Source organism: Larus michahellis, chromosome 1 (genome assembly GCF_964199755.1).
Source record: "Larus michahellis chromosome 1, bLarMic1.1, whole genome shotgun sequence".
Lineage (NCBI taxonomy): Eukaryota > Metazoa > Chordata > Aves > Charadriiformes > Laridae > Larus > Larus michahellis.
Genome location: NC_133896.1, coordinates 157,867,288 through 157,888,687, shown reverse-complemented (window position 1 = coordinate 157,888,687; position 21,400 = coordinate 157,867,288). Strand labels below are relative to the sequence as shown.

At 46.4% G+C, this 21,400-nt stretch overlaps 1 protein-coding gene across 6 annotated transcripts in view; it reads left to right on the top strand.

The window, feature by feature from the left end:
- ARHGEF7 (Rho guanine nucleotide exchange factor 7) overlaps positions 1–21,400 on the top strand; it is a 126,151-nt gene that overhangs the window by 1,936 nt on the left and 102,815 nt on the right. For 2 of the 6 annotated variants that reach the window (XM_074561384.1, XM_074561367.1), the window contains exons 1-2: positions 14,385–14,678; positions 14,795–14,881. Coding sequence is in view for 2 of the 6 variants with exons in the window: in XM_074561358.1 (XP_074417459.1) it covers positions 14,795–14,881 (87 nt within the window). In the remaining 4 variants the exon portion in view is untranslated. Of the gene's footprint in view, positions 1–14,034; positions 14,696–14,794; positions 14,882–21,400 lie in introns of those variants that run through there. The other 4 variants (XM_074561358.1, XM_074561341.1, XM_074561350.1 and 1 more) reach the window with 3 other exon arrangements.

Genomic DNA, 21,400 nt, shown 5'->3' with positions numbered 1-21,400 from the left:
GGCTGTAAACTGCGTCTCTGGAGCAGGTAAATGTCCTTCTCTGGTGTCTGGGGTGATGCCTGTGACATGGGGATGTGGGCAGGGACCCCCTCAGCATGGGGATCCCCCACCTGCTCGGTCAGGCTCTGCCTGTGCCTCCCAGGCTCTCTTGCGTGGTGGCACCAAGCCCAAGGAGGGTCCATCCCACCACGCTGCTCCAGGCACCCTCTCTGAGCACCTCTCTAAAATCTTGGGTTTTGGGTCCTGAGCTTTGGGGCAGAAAAGGTCTTTTGTCTTGAGCCTACTGAAATGGGGTCCTGAACTCAATTTGGGAAACGGGCTCTGCTGAGCAATGGAATAAATAAAGAAGCACGACAGAAATGTTAGAACAGCGTTTCCCAGCTTAAAACGTGCTTTTCCGTGTATGGTATAACTAGGAGCGGGTGGGTTAGAGTGAATGAGAAGTTCTCTTTTCTCGTGTCGGAGGAGCGAGCACCTCTGTTGTTCGGGCAGGGCTTCCCCACACGGCCCCCGCACCCAGCGGAGGGAGGGTTTGCAGAGGGGCACAGCTCCCCACAGCCTCCCTTGACACCGGCCAGGGGGGGTTGTCACGAACCTGGAGGCATGGGGTTTGCAGGGGGTGGTGTGCGGGCTGGGATGGTGGCCAGGGTGGCAGGAGAGCTGGCACTTGGCAACCTCCCACCTCCCCGAGCTCGCCCCGCATCAAGCTGGGCACTGGGACGGGCGGCTGACGGAGGTCCCAGCCAACCTGGTGCGTCTCCTCCAGCTTTGGCTTAGTTAAAGTCTGGAGAGAAATAACCCTTTTTAAATTTTTTTAAATTTTGTTGTTGTTGTTCTAGGGGCACTCTACCTTTTGTGAGGGGAACTGTACTTATTTTTGTGGGCCTTTCACATGGCGCTTTCCAATTCATCAGTGGGTCTGAAAGACTCATGAACTCATTTTCCCATCCAGCTTTGTGACTATTCCTATTCTACAGACTCAGAGTATGTACCACGTACTACTTTCATACTCTCAGCTACCATTATGAGTCTGAGCTATTTCCATAATACCTTTTTCTTTTTTTTTCAAATTAAAACATATAAAATCTATATCCTTTCCTGTATTCTATTACTTTTTTCAATGTCTTTTTTGCTACTACTGTTCACTAACATCATATGTTTTTATACTGAGTGCATTTTAAAATAAGCCCTTTTATTCCTTATTTGTCCTGAAAGACTCCCGTTCAAACTGGACAGTTTTGAAGTCTAAAAGATACAAGGCTTGTCCCACAGATGTAGACTGTTTCAGTTCTTAAAATCATTTGAGATCATAACTTTCTATAAATATCTGACATCAGCAGACACTCTGAAGACTCACAGAGCTCATTTTTCTGTAAATACAAAGCAATAACTAAAACCAAAGAGAACATTAAAAAAATACAAATTATAAATAAGAAGGAATCTTTATCAGTTGTTTTTTTTAAAAGATGTTTTCTAGAAAAGGCTATAAATGCATTTCTTTCTTTCAATAACTGCTTTGAAAGAGGATTCAATATGTGCAGGAATGCAATAATACATTTTTTTGGTGTTTTCTGCTTTTTAAAGCCTCTGGGTACCCTAAGAATAATTAGAAGAAGATTTTTAGTAAAGGTTCTGTGACCATAAAAGGAATCAAGCACTTGAAGGTCAAAGAACAGATTTTTTTTTTTTAAGTCGATAAAGCAAATTAGTGGGTTTGAAGGCTGTTTAGTATGTTTGTTCTTTAGATTGCTGTGTATTTCTATGCCATCCTTGCACAGAATAACATACAGAGCTTCTTGTCAGGAAGTTTTGGCTGAATTTGTTTACGTTGCGTTCGTCTTCTATCTTGAACAACAGCAAAGGACAGATATTAAATTCACCAGATTCCGAGAACTCTGAATGAAAATACTTTGGAAATTAATGTTATTACTGACTGTTTCTCTCATTTTTTGGGCTCCCATTTAATGTCATTGTGATTCCTTTGCATTTTGAGAGAGAGCATGACAGGGTAAAACACAATAGTTGGGTTAGGCAGCGTGATGGTACTGCTCAATAACCTTATCCTGAACGTGGGAAAGGAACAAAAGGGAGTGCAGTAATTAAAAAAAAAACAAAAACAAACCAAAAACAAAACAAAAAAACCCCAAACGAGAACAACAAACCCAACAAAACCCACAACAGCTTCCCCCAGCCCTGACCCAACCCAGCCATGTCTTAGTTTCTTAAAGCTCGGAGATCCATAGTGAAATGCCCTGGTCGGCTGATCTGCCCCGAAGGATCTGGGATTGCCAAATTCAAGTTGTTCGAATGAAAAGCTGCGGTTTCAAGTTACAGGATTTCGACCCCGCGCTGCAAAATCAAGTTACTTTGATGGTGGGGGAGAGGATCCCCGCGGAAGCATTGCAGTGCAGTTGTCTGCCGCTGAGATGCTTTGCCTCGCAGAGATCATTTTCCAGACAGATTCCTCCATTGCAGACCAGTTTGACCCACTTTTGGCGTTGTAAACAGAGATCAGAACTGGAGCGGGAATTTTCCTTGTCATATGAGGCTTCGCGCTCCATTAAGTTTTGTTTGTACTTTCATTTTTGGTCAGCTGTTCGACAGAAAGCATCATTTGGAGCACAGCTTTCTTTCGTTTCAGGGAAAATAGGGAAGACGTGTGGTGGGGGGATGCGATGCAGCAGCCGTTTGCCACTCTGTGGTCCCCCCCGTCTCCCTTCAGGGGCTGCCGGAGGGGGACGAGAGCAGCTGGTTCCATGCTTTGAAGCTAGGGGATGGGGAAGCGTGGCTGGGTCTCCATCGAACAGACCATCCCCAGCCCTTCCACCGGGCAAATGGAGGATCAAACAACCCAGGAGCTGCTCTGCTACGCGTGGGGGGCTGATCCGAGACATGGCCCCTTCCCCTCGCTGCTCCCGAGGCGCGAGGAAGTCCCTGGGAAAATAAATACATCTCTCTCTTGCTGGCTGAGACTTGGTGGAAGAAAACTTTGTTCTCCGCTGTGGAGGATGGGGCTCTGGTGTCAATGTTAATTTGGTCGTTGATTGGGATAGAATCAGGACTGATGGCAGCAAAGATTAGGATCTTTTTATAAATACCTCCTATATTGGTATTATTTTAATGGTGGAGGTCTTTGGCAAAACCAGGCGTTCTGAATTGTAGGTTAGGAAGAAATTAACTCTTGGTGACCTGCAGGGCAAGTGAATCGCTGTGTATGAGTGTGGACACTGCCGAAGTGTCAGGGTCCCCGAAAGGAGGGTTGGGGCTGCCATGTGCGGCAGCCGTCTCGCCAGCCTTGTCCTCGCAACGGGTGTGAGCACCCACAGCTCTGGCAAGGGGAGGTCTATGTTCCCTTGTCTCTGACTCCACACAGGTGTATTGGGGCCAAATACTTCTGTCCTGTTGTCACAAGGTGCGACTTGAATGTGGTATTCCAAGTGTTGCAAAGGAAGAAGGAAGGGAAGGTGTTGGGGAGCCAGAGGTAATAACAAGCGGTGATTTTTGCAGCCCAGTACCTTTGGAGGGGGTGCAGCCCAGGCAGAGCTGAGGAACCGTGGTGAGCATCCCACCAGCGGTGCAGAGGTTACTTCTAAGGTAGCAGTTGCCAGGTGCTGGTTTCCCGCCCAAGCAATCTGCATTTGGGAAATTCTTCCGGCAGGATGGCTCTGCCCCTGCAGCCCTGCGGAGGCTCTCGGGGTCTGCCTGGCTGAACTGAAGGACTGTCCTGCCTTCGCTCACTGAAATCCATGAGGAAGGTATTGCAGACGCCGGTATTGCAGCAGCAGCAGAAGGTCATTGTAGGACTAGACCTGGGAGGCAGGAAGCAAAATCTGCATTTTAATGTGCATATGCTCTCTCCCCCCGGCAACAGTCCTCACGGAGAGCCTCCCAAGGAGATTATTGTGCTTCTGGCAAGAATAATCCGTGCCGGCAGCTGCACAAGCCGTGGCTGCGTGCTCGGGGAGCACTGGCGTGCGTGCGGATGCTGTTGCTCCAGGGTGAAGCACTGCGAGGGCAAGCCAAGCGCCGGGGGAAAGTTATCCCGAGCGAAGTTGTTAAGAGTGCCTTTTTCCTGAATACGTGCTATTCTCGTAAGCGTTACTGTGAGCTTTGTATGGGATTGTTTGGTCCTGTTACGGAGTTGTCATTGGCCACGTTGTCATTTACTGTGTTACTCCTATTGCCTTGTGAGAGCAGGGGTGCATGGATACACTGAAGGAGAATTCCCGTGCTTTTCCCATCTATGCACTGGCTCTGTAATTCTGGTGACTGGGATGTTATCCAGAGAAACACAGTCTGCCTGTGTGTGCTGAGGAAGCAGAGGACTTGTATCTGTGTTTGCTGTTTTCCTTGAAAATCAGACCCTATTAATGCATAAGGGTCTAGACTGAATTAAATAAGGGCATGCCAGACCCTGAGAAGAGTGGGAAATTAAGCCAACTGTTAGCGATTAAATTGTTTTTGTGAGAAAATACAGAAAGATAATGTAGTTTTGCTGGTCTTACTCTCATTAATGCCCTTTCCAGAGTTTCTAGATATGTTCTTTCTAGGTCTGAGCATAATATGGACAAGAGAAATGGCAATTCCTTAGCCCTTAGGTGCCCTACTGCTACCCAGACCATCCTCCGAACACTGTGTCTGTGTGGGGAAAAGGAAGAGCTGTGGGGATGCCACCAGCACGCTCCCTCTGGTTACTACTGCATGCTAGTGGCTGAGGGCATCACATATTTCAGCTGAAAATGTTGAAGCTTGTAATTCAAGCCTTAGAAAAACTGGAAGCCTGAATTGAAGTTTCCAAATTATGTATGTATATAAGTGTATTTATACAGATATATGCACACACATATATGTACTTAAAATCTGGCTTTGAACCAATGAGGGGAATTCAATATACATCTTTCTTAAATAATAATTTTAATTAGTCATTACCTAGTGGCTGTGATTTGAAGAGCTGGAACCTTAAAACATTTCAAGCATGACAGGGCTTGCAGAAATACTGCGAGCTGGCAGCGGCGTCAGTCTTGCACCTTGGCTGGCTGCGCTTTACTGCCTGATCCTCAGCCGGTGTGACACTCCCGCGCTCTCCCTGGCTTCGCCACCTGGAGCAAAGCCACCTCCCTTCTCTCCGCGTCTCCTGGGATAACGTGGCTGCTGCCATCACCCACCGCTGGCACTGCAGAGTCGAGGAGGGGTGGCCGGCCTCATCTGCAAGAAGTACCTGTGGCACCGCTCCTCATCACGGGCTTTTGGCCCCTGGTGGGCAGAGTCCCCTCTCGGCTCACGAAAGGCTGCTCGGATATTAAGAGCGTTTCATTCAGGTCTCCATTTTCCGGCTCTGCAACGAGCGCCGTCAGGCAATGTTGGCAGCTTGCCCAGGAGAAGGTCTCCATTGTAGGGCTTTGGTAGTCCTACGGAATATTTCCACACACAGAGGGGGTGGGAAAGCGGTAAAAAAATCAGATACACCCCCCGCCCCGGCCCCCCGACGGTGCAGCTGTGCTGACAGAGAAGTGCTTTTGTTGGCTTCGTTAATGTCACCGGGGGAAGCGGTACCGTTAGACTGGCAGAGGAATTCCCTCTCTGGCATATGTTACATCCACACTGAGGAGCGATGCCAGCATATCTAGCAGCAGAACTCTCCCAGTGTAAACAAACCCTGAGTGATTGGACTCCTGAAGCCCGAGCTCGCGCTGCACCGAGACAGCGATGCTGCGCGGGAAAGGATGTGGGCTTTCCGTCAGGAGGGGTGCAAAATCTCTACCCACCAGCCTCCCTTCGCAGGGGCACGCCAGCGAGTGGAGCTCCCAAAATACCTCTTTAGGTAGGTTCTCCCACACCTGCGGCAGCGCTTCACTGGGCTTTTTCCAGTCGCTGACTTCAGGGAAATACGTGTCTTCCTGCGGGCACCTAACGCTGGCACCCCTGGAGCTCCGCAGCATGAGACTGGTAATATTGCAACTGGGGCTGGTGACTAATGGAAACTTGAGGAAACAAAAGTACTGTCTGGAATGTGCCTCAAGAAGAGCGTGGCCAGCAGGTCGAGGGAGGTCATCCTCCCCCTCTACTCTGCCCTGGTGAGGCCACACCTGGAGTGCTGTGTCCAGTTCTGGGCTCCCTGGCTCAAGAAGGACAGGGAACTGCTGGAGGGGGTGCAGCAAAGGGCTACCAAGATGATTAGGGGACTCAAACACCTCTGTTATGAAGAAAGGCTGAGGGACTTGGGTCTTTTTAGTCTGGAAGAAATATGACTGAGGGGGGATCTTACCAATGCTTATAAATACTTAAAGGGTGGGTGTCAGGAGGATGGGGCCAGGCTCTTTTCAGTGGTGCCCGGCAACAGGACAAGAGGTTAATGGGCACAAACTTCAGCACAGGAAGTTCCACCTAAACATGAGGAGGAACTTCTTTACTTTGAGGGTGGCAGAGCACTGGCACAGGCTGCCCAGAGAGGTGGTGGAGTCTGTGTCTCTGGAGACATTCAAAACTCACCTGGGTTCCTGTGCAACCTGCTGTAGGTGACCCTGCTCTGGCAGCGGGGTTGGACTAGATGATCTCCAGAGGTCCCTTCCAATCCCTACCATTCTGTGATTCTGTGTAATGTCCTGGTGCCCTTAACTTATGGTGTTTGTATCTTAGGGCTTGGTCAAATACCCACCTTCTGGGGGTAAGTTTATAGACTTCGATGCAAATTTGATCAGGCTCCAAGGGAAGTAAAGAACGTGCAGTACTTCCATGGCAAAGAACATACTGTTTTCCTGAATATTGTTTAATACAGGTGCAAATCTGAAGGGATGTGCTGAAACAGCTGTGTCAGTTTTACAGTATCACTTTCACAGGGCAGATGAAAGAAAAAAGTGTCTCTAGTTGTTGTGTAAGACTCAAAGAACCAGTTTATCAAGGCTGCCACAGACCTGGCTGGCATTTTAACCAAACTGTAAATTTCCTTTACAAACTTATCTGAACTTAGTCTTTGAGGGCTATTTCCAATAAGGGACTGAGGCAGCTAAAGCAGCACATCAGTGTGTGTGAATGTAGGTCACTGTTAATGAAGGCTGGTCAAGCAGGTGAGCATTTCTGAACACATGCAGAAGAACTCGAACAGCTGGAGGAGTCTTCAGTCAGCCAAAGTGCTCCTGGTTTCTATTGGGTTTGCGTGTGGCAAGGTTTTTGTAGCGAGGGGAACTACAGGGGTGGCTTCTGTGAGAAGCTGCTAGAAGCTTCCCCCACGTCCAATAGAGCCAATTCCAGCCGGCTCCAAGATGGAGCTTCCACTGGCCAAGGCTGAGTCCATCAGCGATGGTGGTAGCACCTCTGGGGTAACATATTTAAGACGGGGGGAAAAAAACTGCTGCGCAACAGCAGCTGGGGGAGAGGAGTGAGAATATGTGAGAGACATCGAGGTCAGTGAGAGGGAGGAGGTGCTCCAGGTGCCAGAGCAGAGGTCCCCCTGCAGCCTGTGGTGAAGACTATGGTGAGGCGGGTTGTCCCCCTGCAGCCCATGGAGGTTAACAGTGGAGCAGATATCTACTTGCAGCCCATGGAGGACCCCATGCTGGAGCAGGTGGATGCCCGTGGGGGAGGCTGGGACCTCATGGAGAGCCTGCGCTGGAGGAGGCTCCTGGCAGGACCTGTAACCCTGTGGAGAGAGTAGCTCATGCTGGAACAGGTTTGCTGGCAGGACTTGTGACCCTGTGGGGGGGACCCCTGCTGAAGCAGTCTGTTCCTGAAGAACCTCACCCCGTGGAAGGGACCCACACTGGAGCAGTTCATGAAGAACTGCAGTCCGTGGGAAGGACTCACATTGGAGAAGTTTGGGGAGGACTGTCTCCCATGGGAGGAACCCCACACTGGAGCAAGGGAAGAGTGTGAAGAGTCCTCCTCTGAGGAGGAAGGAGCAGCAGAAACAACATGTGATGAACTGACCACAGCCCCCATTCCCCATTCTCCTGCACCGCTTTGGGGGAGGAGGTAGAGAAAATTGGGAGTGAAGTTGAGCCTAGGAAGAAGGGAGAGGTGGGGGGAAGGTATTTTAAGATTTTATTTATTTCTCATTACCCTGCTCTGATATGGTTGGATTAAACTAATTTCCCTGAGTCGAGTATATTTTGCCTGTGATGGTAATTGGTAAGTGATCTCTTGACCCATGGTCCTTTTGTTATATTTTCTCTCCCCTGTCCAGCTGAGGAGGGGGAGTGATAGAGCAGCTTGGTGGGCACCTGGCTGCCAGCCAAGGTCAACCCACCACATGGTTCCAGGTGCTAAAGCAGGGTGGAAGTTGAGGAAGCATGGAGCTGTGGCTGATGAGTCAGCATGGCCTGTTGGACAGTAAAGGAAGAGTGGTGGGATAAGGTTGTGTGGTAGAAGAGTAGGGCTAAATGTGGGATTGGAGTTGCTGGTTTGGAAGGTGGTGGTGTGTGGTCTGAGGTAGGGGACTGGTGTGGAGAGGTAGGATGTGCAGCAGAGGAGGGTAGGATGTGCAGCAGAGGAGTGTTGGATGTGGGGTTAGCCATGCTGATGGCTGTGGAACAAGGCAGTGGGATCTAAGAGCTGTTACTGTGGCTGTCACTAATAGTGGTGTCCAAGGGCAAGAGGTTTGGGAACCTCCATGCTAAATTATTTCATAAAAAGCGGGCAGCTGACACTTCTCAGAGAGTGACAGAACTCAACACTGTTGAGTTCTTCCAAAGGACACTTAAAGGACTTTTCTAAGTCCAGGAGATGACTGGAGTTTGTGACACTAAGCAGTTGGAAGCTCACTGTGTGAAAATCCTGGATGGGACCAAGAACGTAGCTGCACTCTTGCTTTTGCCTTCTACTGTGCCTTAGCTCATGGTTAACTTCAAGGCTCGCTATCGTTCTCAGCATAGAAGAATTTTAGGGCATGTTTTAAGGCACCTGCCTTCCCCTTTGTGTTGTGTGCAGAGCCTCGTGAATTCTTATGTGAACCCTGGAAATTTAAAATTTAGGCACCTTAGTGCATGTCTTGTAAGAGCTTCAGTCTTTTACTGGATCTAGCTCTTACTATCTGTGCTGACTGCCTGCTGCTGCATTTTAAGAGCATGTGTTTCCTCATGCCAAAATACAGGTGTCTAGCACACACTAGCTGCTGCGTGGCTTATTATTGAAAAGTTTGTGGGCAGCAGGTTTTATAGGTTGGGAAAAGTCAGTACTAAAGAGCTACAGCACGGGAGAAGCAGTATCGTGGTAAGGTCTGGTGCTCCATCAAGACACCTGATTTTAAAACAAAACTGCACTTTGCTGAGAATCCTGATCCATGTTTTTAGTTTAATTATAGCATCCTGCTAACATCACCTAACACCACTAGCGAGACGTGTGATCCATCAAGTGGTTGGGCTCAACTACAGAATGCTCCTAACTTAGAGATGTAGAAGATGCGACCCTTTAAAGTGCAGCTGTGACTCCTGTTGTCCTGGGAGGGAGCATGGGGCTCCATCCATCCTCCTCTGAGCCCAGCTCTGATCGCTGATGACAGGGGGAGCACCACACCTGCCATCGGTCCCTAGCAATGGATGCTTCCTCAAGAAGCAGATGATGTCTTCCCATGTAGCTATGGAGGATGCCACTGTGACACCAGTCTTTCTTTTCCCTCCCTGCCGGGTGCAGTTTGGGGGGGGGGGGGTGCTCTGGGACTGTGGACAGAGCAGGAAACTCAAATGCCCCAAGGGATGGGCCCTGTTGGGCATGGGTGCAGGAGCAGGCAGGAGGCAACACAGTTGGGATCGGTGGGGAGGGAAGGAACCTGCAGGAGTTGCTGGAGAGTGAATCACCTGCAACTTTGCAGCCCAGGTTAGCGTGAGAATGGCCTGTCTTCCTCCTCATTATTATTATTATTTTTTTTAAATCTTATTTTTGTCCCTGACCACGAACCCTGGTGACAAACCCCAGCCTGTAGCGCTTGTGCAGCAGGTGTTTGCCTCTGTGCCACCGTGCTCCATCGGAAGATCAGTTGCCCTTGGTGTTGTACCTTGGCCACTCAAAGGGGCTGGACGGAAAACACAGCTGCTGTGGGACCAAGTGTGATCAATAGGACTCTTTCATTTAGTTCATTTATAGTATTTTTACTGATTAGATTGTGGTAATGCTCTGTGTGTACAAGGTGTTCTGAAACCTGGAGAGAAAACTGTTTCCTGCTGCGAGGTGGATACAATGTAAAAGGCTCCAGGCAGGGTCAACAGGGTGCGGGAAAAATGATCCAGCCCACTGGACGAGGGCACTGTCCTCTGTCACACCCTGTCCCTACAACGCCTCCCTTTGGGACTGCATTCTTCTGCGATGCTCTTCACAGGGCAGGGTTGCCTCTTTACGGGATTTTCCCCTAGTATCCCTACTTGAGGGCTGAGTCTTTGAACTTCAGCCTTGGGCAGCTGTACTCCTGAACAGGATGTTTTTCAGTGTCTGCTGGACGTGCCTACTGGTCTGCAGCTACCTGTTATGTTCTCTATTAGTTTCTGCTTGCTAGTAACTAAGACGGTTGTCTTATGTAGTAAACCATGTTGTACATACTGTATGTCATGCTAGATAAATTATTTATTTATTTATTTTAAACTTCTCTGTAGTAACCCTGCTGTCATTCAGTCCCTTCCTGTTGCCCTCATGGTACATTCTGTTTATATTTAAAGACCTCATACACCTCTCTTCCTTTGACCCATTTTGTCAACTTGTTGAACAGACAAATGCAAGTAAATGGCTAGTTTTCTATACATACAGCTGAAGATGTTTCCTACTTTTTATTAATTTCTCATTGCAATCAAAGGACCATTGTTTGTGGGTTTTTTTTGAACTTGTTATTTTATACATTCCTTACTTATTTTCTTCATATACTTTCCCTGTCCGAATGAACTAATGGTAGAATTTTTCATTTTTTCTAAGACTGCCCCAGTCATATACATTTCCTTGATCCTGTCTTGTCTCCACTTTGTTTTCTTTTAATGCATTTGTTGATTAAAATCATAGACTTAAACTGATCAAAACGGATGTAATGTTTAGCTATGTGCCATCTATTTGTATCACACCTTGTTCTCCATCTTTTCTGTCTGGCAGAAGATGTACTGTGCTCCTTGATAGCTGCAGAGCATCACATAAGTGTCCTCGTTGAACTATCCGTGATTTCTAGAACTACTCCCTGAGAGATTAAATCTTAATCAGAACCTGTCCCTGAACCATGAAGAAGCGGTTTAAACTGTTCTTGCTCTGGGTATTACCTTCCATTTGTCTCTTTGGATTCCACTGTGGAGCCCCGGTCCCTAATTAAGGATCTGTGAGGTCCCTCTGGAATCCTTGTCTTTTCTAATTACTATTAACCTTTTTTATTTGTATTACTAGAGCATGTAGAGGTTCCAGTTGGACACTGAAGCCTCTTTGTACTAGGAGTCGTATAGACATATAAGAAGAAGACAGTCCCTATTAACGAACTAACGGTGTTAGTCTATGAAAACAAGAGGGTGAAGCAAATACTGGAGAGGAAAATATGTAACCTCTTTATTTCTTTGGCTTTATGTAAATGCAATCTACTTCTTATTAAGCTAAGTAATTTTGGAGTATGACCCTACTTTAATTTTATTTTGTTTGTCCTTTCTCTCTGAGTGTATTTGCCTTTTTTCAGGCAGATTAGGACTTAACCTGCCTGTGGTCTGCTTGCATTTATGTTCTGTTAGTTTTTGAATAGTCTGTGAGGCTATAAATGTGATCTGTGAGAGAGAGGTCACCTTCCTGAGCTTCCTATAACTGTATGTAAAGGATGCCGTGTACCAGAAGTGTGATTTTCACATGGGCTTTGCCCACATAATTGCACTTTGAGATTCTGTCAGGAGTTCCGAGTTTGTGACTCGGGTCCCTCAGCGTGTTTCTCAGCCATCTGTAGGAGACGGTTGCCAGAATCACATTAAGATTTTCCAGGTAAATAACGGGTTTGCTTCTTGTTATGGGATCATTAACACTTTAAATTTTTAGCAGGCTACAAATGCTAAGATATTTTTAAATTCTTTACCCATACGCTTCTGTCTCCTACTAGATAAAAATGCCAGTGTAGCCAGAGCTGAGAAAATGTAGCCTGCTTCTCGCATTGACCCTGAAGTCTTTTCCCTGTTTTGTAAGGGAAGAAATGGCATTTCTAAAGACTTACTGTAACTTATTTTATTCTTTTGAGGGAAGATGATTTTTTGAAGTAGAAGCATGCATTAGAGTGCTGGTAAGGCTGAGGTCTCACAGGTTGTATTTGGCCTGTGTTTTACACTTCTAGACCTGAAAGAGGACAATTTTGTAGAGTTTGGGTTTGCTTTGATTGTTGTTTCTTTAATTGGAAGTTTTTGTCCTCATTTAATCAGATGTCCCCCTTTACCCCCCCCCCCGGCTTTTTTTTTTTTTTTTGGCCTATTTCCAGATATTGTGCAGTGTTTTATGAGTTACGTGCAGCCTCTTACAAGGTGGTATTACATATATCTGGGTTTCTTAAAATTACTGATTTCTATGCGTTGGGGACTGGGGCAATAAGGAGTGTTAAAATGGTGCACCTGATCATGTTATGAGACAAGATGTCTGTTTCTTTTAGGAGAAATCTAGATTTACTGTGATTTCTTGTTAGAGGTTATTCCTCTTTGGGGGAGCAGGAGTAATTTTAAGGTTTCTCAGAATGAAAAGAGGCCTTGATGAAGGAACCGAGAAAATTACGGGTGAAAAAAAGAGATGAGAAAGTATGACCTGTAAAGGGAGATCGAAACCAGTTATTGTGCAAACAACTTAAGAAAAAAAAATGTTATACATTGCAACTATAATAATTATTGTGTAATTATTAGGAATATGGAGAAGAGAGCATACTAGATGCATCAACTCCCATGGAAATACTAATGGGATTCTCAGGAACCCTTTCTAGCAAGGGATGTTAGCATGATTGACTAAGCTTGAGTTTTCTTACTAGAATTAAGAAGTAAAGTAATCAGAGTAATCAAAAAGTATAACAAGCAATAAATGCAAAACCAGCCAAAACAATGCAAGAAGGAGGAAGCTCTTGATGTTTCCAGGAGGGTTCTTTCATCGTGTGTATCCTTTCCGAATTTACTGAGATCATCTTTTGGGCTGTTGTACCCATGTGGGACTTCTTTGGCATTCACTGTATGGTTTTGTGTAGTAAAAGGGTTATTCTTAAACCACAGCGGTTTATCATAGTAACAAACAATTTGAGGAGTCTGGAGGGGGTGTGGAGGTGAGGAAAAGAAAATTCTTCGATTCCTATTGCTACCAAATTTCTTGTATCATGAAATAGCGGCTTTCATTTAAAGCTCATCTGAATTTTGTGCTTAGAAAGTGAGGGTGACTTGTGGTTTAAATTTCTTTGTTCCAGGTTCACCCTGTCATGCTGTTGTACTTGTTAATTTTTTGTGGTATCATAGGGGCAGAAATGCCTTTGATACGGTATAAACATACGGGAAGGCACTGCCTCGGTTTCAGCTTGATGCAACGTTTGGAGTGAACCTGATGTGAAATTCCCAGTGCTATGGAAATAGATCATGCCTGCCTTTATGTAGCCTTGACGTTCACATGCATCTAAGAAAACTTCCTTCCAAGAGTAATGTGTAATCATAGGACACGAGGCCGTGCGTTGCCACCTTAGCTTCCAGTGACTTGCAGAAAGGCTTTCCCCTTTCCAACAGAACGAGGTGCCCGGGGCTGCAGGTCTGTCTGCCTCTCGGTTTGGGCAACGCTTTGTTTGCTCAACTGCTTCATAGAAATCAATGAGATGATTGTGAAACCACGCCAACGTGCATGCAGGATTCGAGTTAGGCTGTGGGAAAGTTAAGCTCCAACCCTGAAGCCCGTGGGGCTGTCTGCTGTTCCATGGAAGGGCAGCGCTTGGCTTCCAGGCGAGAGGTTGAGCTGAAGGCAGGGTGGATGTGGCTCTGGAGGGCACACGGCTGCCTGGCCAGAAGCTCTTTTCTTCCCAGTTCAGTCAAGGTTTTGTGGAGTTGCTCCTTTTCTGGGGTAGGAAGAGACTGCCGCTGTTCAACAAACTACAGATAAACAAAACTCGTTAACCCTGCACCCTGGAACTGGTAGATTATTAACTCTGGGTATTGGTATTTTCTCCACTGAGATCTTTGGGGCGTTTCTGAGGTATTTCCTTGTTAGAAAACCTATACTTAAGGCTGAACCGCAGCCAAAACACCGGGGGCCACTGGCAGCCCCACCGAAGGATGGGGCGACCTGCCATCGACGCTTTACCGCAGCCCAGGGCGGGACGCTGTCCCGAGGAGGGGCTGTGCCCCGCAGCCTGGCCTCGCCCTGCCGCCCAAAACCTTGGTGCCACGGCGGGCTGTGTCTTAGTGTTTTATTTTATTTTTTTTTTAAATTAGAAAATACGAAGCGGCGAGGCCTGGGGACGCGGGGCTCCCGGCCTTCCCTCCGCCGGCCGGGCCTGCGGCTGCAGCTGGGGCGGGGCGGGGCGGGGGAGGGCCGGGCCGGGCCGCGCCTCCCTCCCTCCCTTCCATCCGCCCGCCCCGCGGCGGGGCAGAGCCGGCGGGGCTGCGCCTGGCCGGGGCACCCCTGCCCGCGCTCCTGCCCGCCGCCCCCCTCCTGCCCTCGCACGCCATTTCCTGTGCTCCCTGTTTACTTCCCGGTTCAAGGCTGGGAGCGATCGGCGCCGCCGCTGCAGCCGCCTGCGGAGGGTGGGAGGGAACGGGAGGTGAGGGGGAGCGGCGGGGCGGGGGAGCGCCGCGCCGTGCTGTGCCGGTCGGTCGGTCCGTCCCCGGAGCTCAAGCTCCTCCGGCCTCTTCTCTTGCAGGTGTACCCGGAGCCGCGGACGGAGGGCGAGTGCCTGAGCAACATCCGCGAGTTCCTGCGGGGCTGCGGTGCCTCCCTCCGCCTGGAGGTGAGTCGGGACCGGGGAGCCGGGAGGGAGGTTGCCCGGGGTGGGGGTGCCCGGGGTGAGCGTGTGGTGGGGTTCCTCTGCCCGCCCGGCGCGGCGGGAGGCGGCGGCTGCTCTGCCTTTGTGCCCGGGGACGCGGGGGCGGCTGACAAGATGGTGGCGGCCGCCCCTCCCCTGGCTGCGGGCCCGGGGGGCGACGGGGGGGGAAGGCCTCCGCTGCCCGATGGGTCTCCATCGCAGCCTCCATGAGGGTAAAAGGTGCTGTACCGCCTGGAAAAGGGCACGGAGGGGCCTCCCTCGCCTCCCCTTCACCGAGCGCTGAGGGAGGGTGCGACCCGTCCCTCTGTCAGGGTAGAGCGGGGAGATGGTGCCGGGACTCCCTGCGCCGGGGGTGGGATGGAGGAGGTGAGGGGGGGGGTTTGTCCGGCTCCGGTGCGGATGACACCTTTGCTTTTCTGTTCAAGTGGATTTTTTGGTAATACACGTGTAAATTGTACCCGATTGATTCGTGAAGCTGCTTCTGCAGTGCCGGAATTGGCTTACGGAAATTAACTTGGTAACAGCCAAATGAAATGCTAATTAAAGAAAATGGTAAGGTGCTGCTTCTCCTATTTAAATTCGCATTACATAAAAGCCCAGCAAACTGCCATCTTTTCCAAACGTGCGTTCGCAGGGTTGCAAATTATGTAGTCCTATATTACCAGTATATTTAGCTATAGCGAGCACACGCTGCTGTCGAGTTTACTTGATGTGTGTGCGTGGGAAGGAACTGATGCGATTAAAAACGGGTTTCAACTTCTGTGCGTTGGAAAGTGAGGAGTATTGTAATTTCAGTTCTTAGAGGTGTTGTTTTTGGTGGAAAAAAAATGGTTTCTAGTGCTGTTGAGCTTAAATTAGTGAAGTGTTGCCTTAATTAGTTCTCAGGTTCTTACAGTACCTCTGGTCCTGCCTGTGATTTTGCCAGACTGTAACAGAGTATCATTAAAAAGACTCTGATTGCCTTCCTGAGGCCTCTAAACAGTGAAGTATCATTAGTGAAATTAATGATACTGATAGGACTTGCGTTTAATCTTAGGTTCCATCATGGGGAAAAATGGAAATTAAGATAGTTTTTAGTGCTATTCCTTGTGAAATAAGACCTTGCATTCTTACCTGCCTTTGCCTTATAACCCCAAATAAATAGGGTTTTTTGGGAGACAAAAACCAAATTGAGTTCTAAAATACTCAGAAGCCAGCTGGGGTGAACTTTGCATTATCTCAAGCATTCTGTTTTGCCTTAAAGCAGCTAGCTCTCCATTTGTCTTTTCTAGGGCTGCACTAAGTTTTTCATGTTTTGAAGATACGTGTGTGAGAACTGATTGAAAATTCAAGTAGTAGACATGCATGAGCTAGAGAGCCATGGGGAGGGAGGCACTTCAAATCTCAATTCAAAATGAATTGAGTCTTGCAAATGCTAAAGCAAAAGGGGGAAAAAATACCATTAATGTCTCCTCCCTCCCTTTACTCACTTCCTACATCAGGTCTGTCAGCAAGCTTGAATTTTTTGTAATTGTGGCAGGCTGGGAATAATCACAGCATTGCAGTTTGGTCTCTCTTTTGTAGTTGCAGAAAGGTTTTGTCAGCTCTTTTCCTCGGAGTGACAAGAAAGTGAAGAAAAATGATTAAAAGAAAAGATAATTTTGGTCTGACTTTCAGAGCCTGAATATTTTTGGGCATAGTCAAATTGTTAACCTGGCCTCAGGGGCTTCTCAGCAAGATTGCCGGAAACTCCTTTCTTATGTGGAGGTAACTGGCTGCAGTAGCTTCCAGCTCAGCATGTTGGAACAGGAATTACTCCCAAGCTACCAGAAGAGTTGAGCGGCTGGCAGGAAGGGGTACAAATGCTTGGGCTTATGGAGCTTCTTGTGTGCGTAGTTACTGCTTGTACGTTGGCCGTTCCCTGTTGTTTTCTCATTAATTTTTCCAACCCCCTAGCTGTGGCCAAAGATGAGAGGAATGGCAACCTGGATTCAACCAGTGAGTAGCTGGCAGGGGCTTCTTGGTCATCCGCTGATCCTGGGCTCTTTCTTCTGTCTCCTGTAACAAGGTGTGAGTCAGCCCTTGTGGATCTGTGCCTTCCTCGCTGTGGGAACTGGGGAGATGCCATAGCTCCTCTGTGCAGCATCTATGTAACGCTTCCTTAGTTGCGATCAGGTTTAGAGATTGCGTTGAGCGAAGAGTGTGAAGAGCATCTCTGGAAGTGATGAAGGGGATATTTTCAGAGAGGGAAGGTTAGCCAATTAAGAGTTAATGGTGAGTATAAAAATTTGACAAAGTGGTGGATGTGTCTGTGATACCTTAAATAGTAGAAGCATTTGGATGATATAAGTATTGGAGAAAGCTCTGGAGTGGTGTGGGGAGATGTGACCTTGTTCTGTGTGCTAATGTGCTGCTTTTCCTAACAAGTATTCCACAATGTGGAGTTTTGCATGGCTCTACAAGGAGTCCACTTGAATCTGAGTTATATGTAGTTGGATCAAGTGATTTCTCTGTGCGTGATTTTTTGAGTGTGGTAAAAACTCAATACTGGTTTGGTTAGACTAGGTTCAGCACTGCACAAGCGCTTTTTGCTTCCAGATCTGAACTCATCTTGGAGGTAGTAGAATTGTATCTTTACAAACCTGTATCAGAGCTCCTTGGTTTGCTGGGGCTCTGTATGGTTCCAGCTTTGGAGACTTTGTTATGACATGTTTGAGAACTTGATATACTGCTGTGGTTAGTGGAAAGTTGCACAGCAGTAGGTGGCTTTCCTCTGCGGCATCCTTTTATTAGAGGACATGATGACTATTGTCCTCTTAGCCTAAAAATAAGGGATAGAGGTGAGAAACTTTGATTGGAAATGTTCTGATGTCTGAAAGTTGTTCTTACCTTCTTCCTCTTACTTCCAAGTAAGTTTGGGCTGTTAGAAAGATAATAGGATATTCAGAAAGAATATTTCAAATTCTAATGAGAAGGATTGCTGTTCCTCAAAGGAAACCAGTGGCTCCCTTCCCCCCCCGCCTCCCCCCTGCACAGTATTTTTTGATAGTTGAGTGTTCCAGAGCAAAAAGAGTACTTAATCTGGAGTTTGGAGCAATCCTTTGTAAGATGAAATTGGGGTTGGTAAAGCAGAGCAAATTTCAAGGAATAACCAGAAGAATGTTCTGCAAGTATTGGTTTTTTTAATTATTTTTTTAATCCATGATTTTCATATGCAGATACAAAGACCTGATATCTATTAATGGAAAAACGTTCCTAAGACCTTAACCAGGGACTGAATTTGCAACTCCATATTATTTTTCCCTTTTGGAAACTTAACAGTTTCTTAGCAAACAGTGTTAGCTTATAATAGTGGTAGTGTTGAGTAGTTTATTCTACGTTGAAGCTTCACTGCCTATGATGAATGTCTGTGTAGATAGAAGGGACTGTAGAATAGCTGCCTACGTTGTCACTCACAACTTGCTGTGCACATCTTCCTGAGGGAGAGGATATTTGCTATGTACTGCTCTTGACGTTTTTGCTTTAAAGGCTGTTTTCCCCCACAGTTTTATCTTTGGGTGGGAAGAAATTTAACTGTACTCCTGCCTGAGAAGAATGACCTGCTTTTCAAAATAGGGTCTTAGACAATTGTGGTACATGATGAACTCCATTCTAGAAGAATATGGGTGGGTATGCATAGTTGATATGGAACTCACTGTAGGTATACAGTATCTTCCACAGAGGTCTGGCAAAAGAAACAAAACTGAAAAGTTGATGGTCACAGAGGATTTGTTCCTGTCTGAGCCCTAATAAGTTTTGCTGTAATTATTATCTTGTACCTGTGTCATGTTACTCCAGTTTTGTTCTCTTTCAAAGGAGTTTCAGCTTCCTGAATACAGTGCAGTCTTTCCTCATTCTTTGACCAGAGCTGCTTGACAGCTTGCAGGGCCAAAAAGAGGCCCTGGAGAAATCACAGCAGAGAAAGTTTTTTTGGGAGCGGTTAAGTGTAGAATAATCAGCAAAAATGGGTTAATAGAAAGTCGTGTTAGTGTCTGTTGTTTAAAGGGCAGAACGCTTGATACATCCTGTGAACAATACCAAGCTCTACGTGATCAAATTCCATGAGTGGTGTCTTGCAGCATTTTTTCTGCTGGCTTTCATCAAGTGAAAGATCAATGCCCGCTTATGTGCAAGTATCTAATGTTAACAGGTTTCTTGAGCTCAAAAATGTTTTGTATTTCTGACTTCTATACTGATGGGAAAGACGGCAAGTGCCTAATGGAAAAAGATAGACAAGCCATGGATCTGAGAACCTTTTCCATACCTTGCAAGAGACCTGCTTGCCTCTGGGATTCAGTATGGTCATTTTATTACAGAGGATTACTTCTGCAGTAAACTAACCGAAGAATAAATAAAACAAACCTGGCAGTCTCATGCAGTCTGAGAAGATCCCGTGTTTGTTTATTAAATCTCTTGTATAAGAAGGATTTGTCCTTAAGGTTCAGAACACTGCATGCAAATTTGGGATATTAAATCTTGTGAGCAGTGAATTATATCAAGATATACAAACGTCTATAATACAGCTCTAGCCTTGGGGAAAAAACTTGTCAGGGGTGCCAGTGTCATTCTGCTGGACCAGCTGATCTTTTGGGAGCAAGCGTGCATGTCTGTCTGCTTCCCTCACACCCACCCCAACCACAGCAGTTCATCTATTAGGTGACACTTCTTTTCTGTGAGCCTTGTGTACTACTTTAGATCATCGTGGCTACAGTCCTACTACCATTGTGGCCTTAGAAAGGTATTCTGCAAGTTGGCTTTCAAGGACCTCATTGTAAGAGGAAGGCATAGAGCTAAGCTGCTAGCATAGATGAACTTAGTTGACATCTGCTAGTGAATTAGGAATGACAAGGATTCTACTACTGAAGAGCTTTAGGCCAATCTTGTGATGATGATACAGAAATTCAGTCACCCACCTACTCCTTTCAGCCCTTGTTCAGACTATTGTCTTTCTTTTGTCAAGAACAGTATTTTCTTTAGGTTTGCTCTTGGTTTTATTCCAAAAGAATGTCTTTCTAACCCAGAAGGTGTGTTGCCGAGTGCCTTCATGATTTTGTCATAAACATTTTCCAGAATTTTGATGTTTTAAAGTTACTATTCTTTGCTTACAGACCACACATTGGGACGTTTTATTTGGAGGCTGAGATCTTACTGGTAGATTTTTTTCAAAAGGGAAAAACTATACAGAGAAGTTACACATCTCTTTTTAAAGATATGTCGCTGTATTTCCCCCCTACCCCCACTTTCTGTCCTTTTTCTCGCGTGTTAATATGACAGATCTGAAAATCGGTGTTTCATGCAGTTTCCTCAGGTCTTGTCTTTTTAGTCTGTTTTGCCTGTCACATATAGTAGAGAAGTACAGCTTCACTTGCATGATTGGAAGGCCATGTTAGCACATCTTGGAGCCTTTCTAAGACAGGAAGATGCTGTTGTTGACTGTTTACATTATTTTTATAGAATGGCTGCTTCTTATGATATGAAGTGCTTGTGCGGTGCACAAAGGAGTAGCCTAGGACTGCGACAGGTTTCATGTGTTTACCAATTTTTTGTATTCTTGTTGAGGTGAAGCCTTTGAATGCTACTTTAAGGGTGTCTTACAAATAGAATGGTGGAAAAATAGTCTTTTTTTTTTTTGAGGTCAGACCGGTTCCTTGTCTTGTATATGTGGTGTCATGGTAGCTGGGGAGGTGATGGAGAGAGGCAGGAACATAAGGTGTTGGATAGGGAGAAATGATAGTACCAGAAAATTACAGTTTTATCCTTTAAAGCACGAATGTGCATGGTAGCGTTTCAGATCTTCGCACGGTTTCCTGCTCACTTAAACCTTCCTTCTCTTCCCACGAGAATTTTTTTTTTGTGGTTCTGCCAAGCTTGTTGCATCACCAGTAGTGTGGTATCGGGCTATCGCTTCTTAACTAAAGTGACTCCTGTGGCTTTCATTAAATAGCAAGAATGCTTTTCCTTATTAGGGTATGTGTTCAAAAGCACCTGATATTGAATAATTTTAATAAGACTTTACAAAAAAAAAAAGCTAGCAAATATAAAAGTGGATTACAGGTTTATGCCATTGTAAGGATTACTGTAACAGACATGGTTGTGAATGTGCTAGTATTTTGGGTTTTTTCGACTACTTAAGGGCTATATCAATATTTTCCAAGTAAAAAATAATTTGGAAATTTTGAACTGGACCATAAATATTTTAATTTCTGCCAGTTCTTTTGTATTGCACGCTGATGTGATGCTTTGAACACAAATATAAGTACAGTACCGTACAGTCTGCCTGGCATGGTGAATCGGCCACAGCTGCAGATTCGTTTGCTGCGTGGACTGTACATGAGGGTGAGTCTGGCATGTCTAAATAAATCCAAAATGTTTCAGACATGTCTTAGAGGTCATTACGTACAAAACGAGTTGCTGTGGCACCCTGCACTTTACTGCAAATGTTATCTAGTACAGATCTGCTCAGTG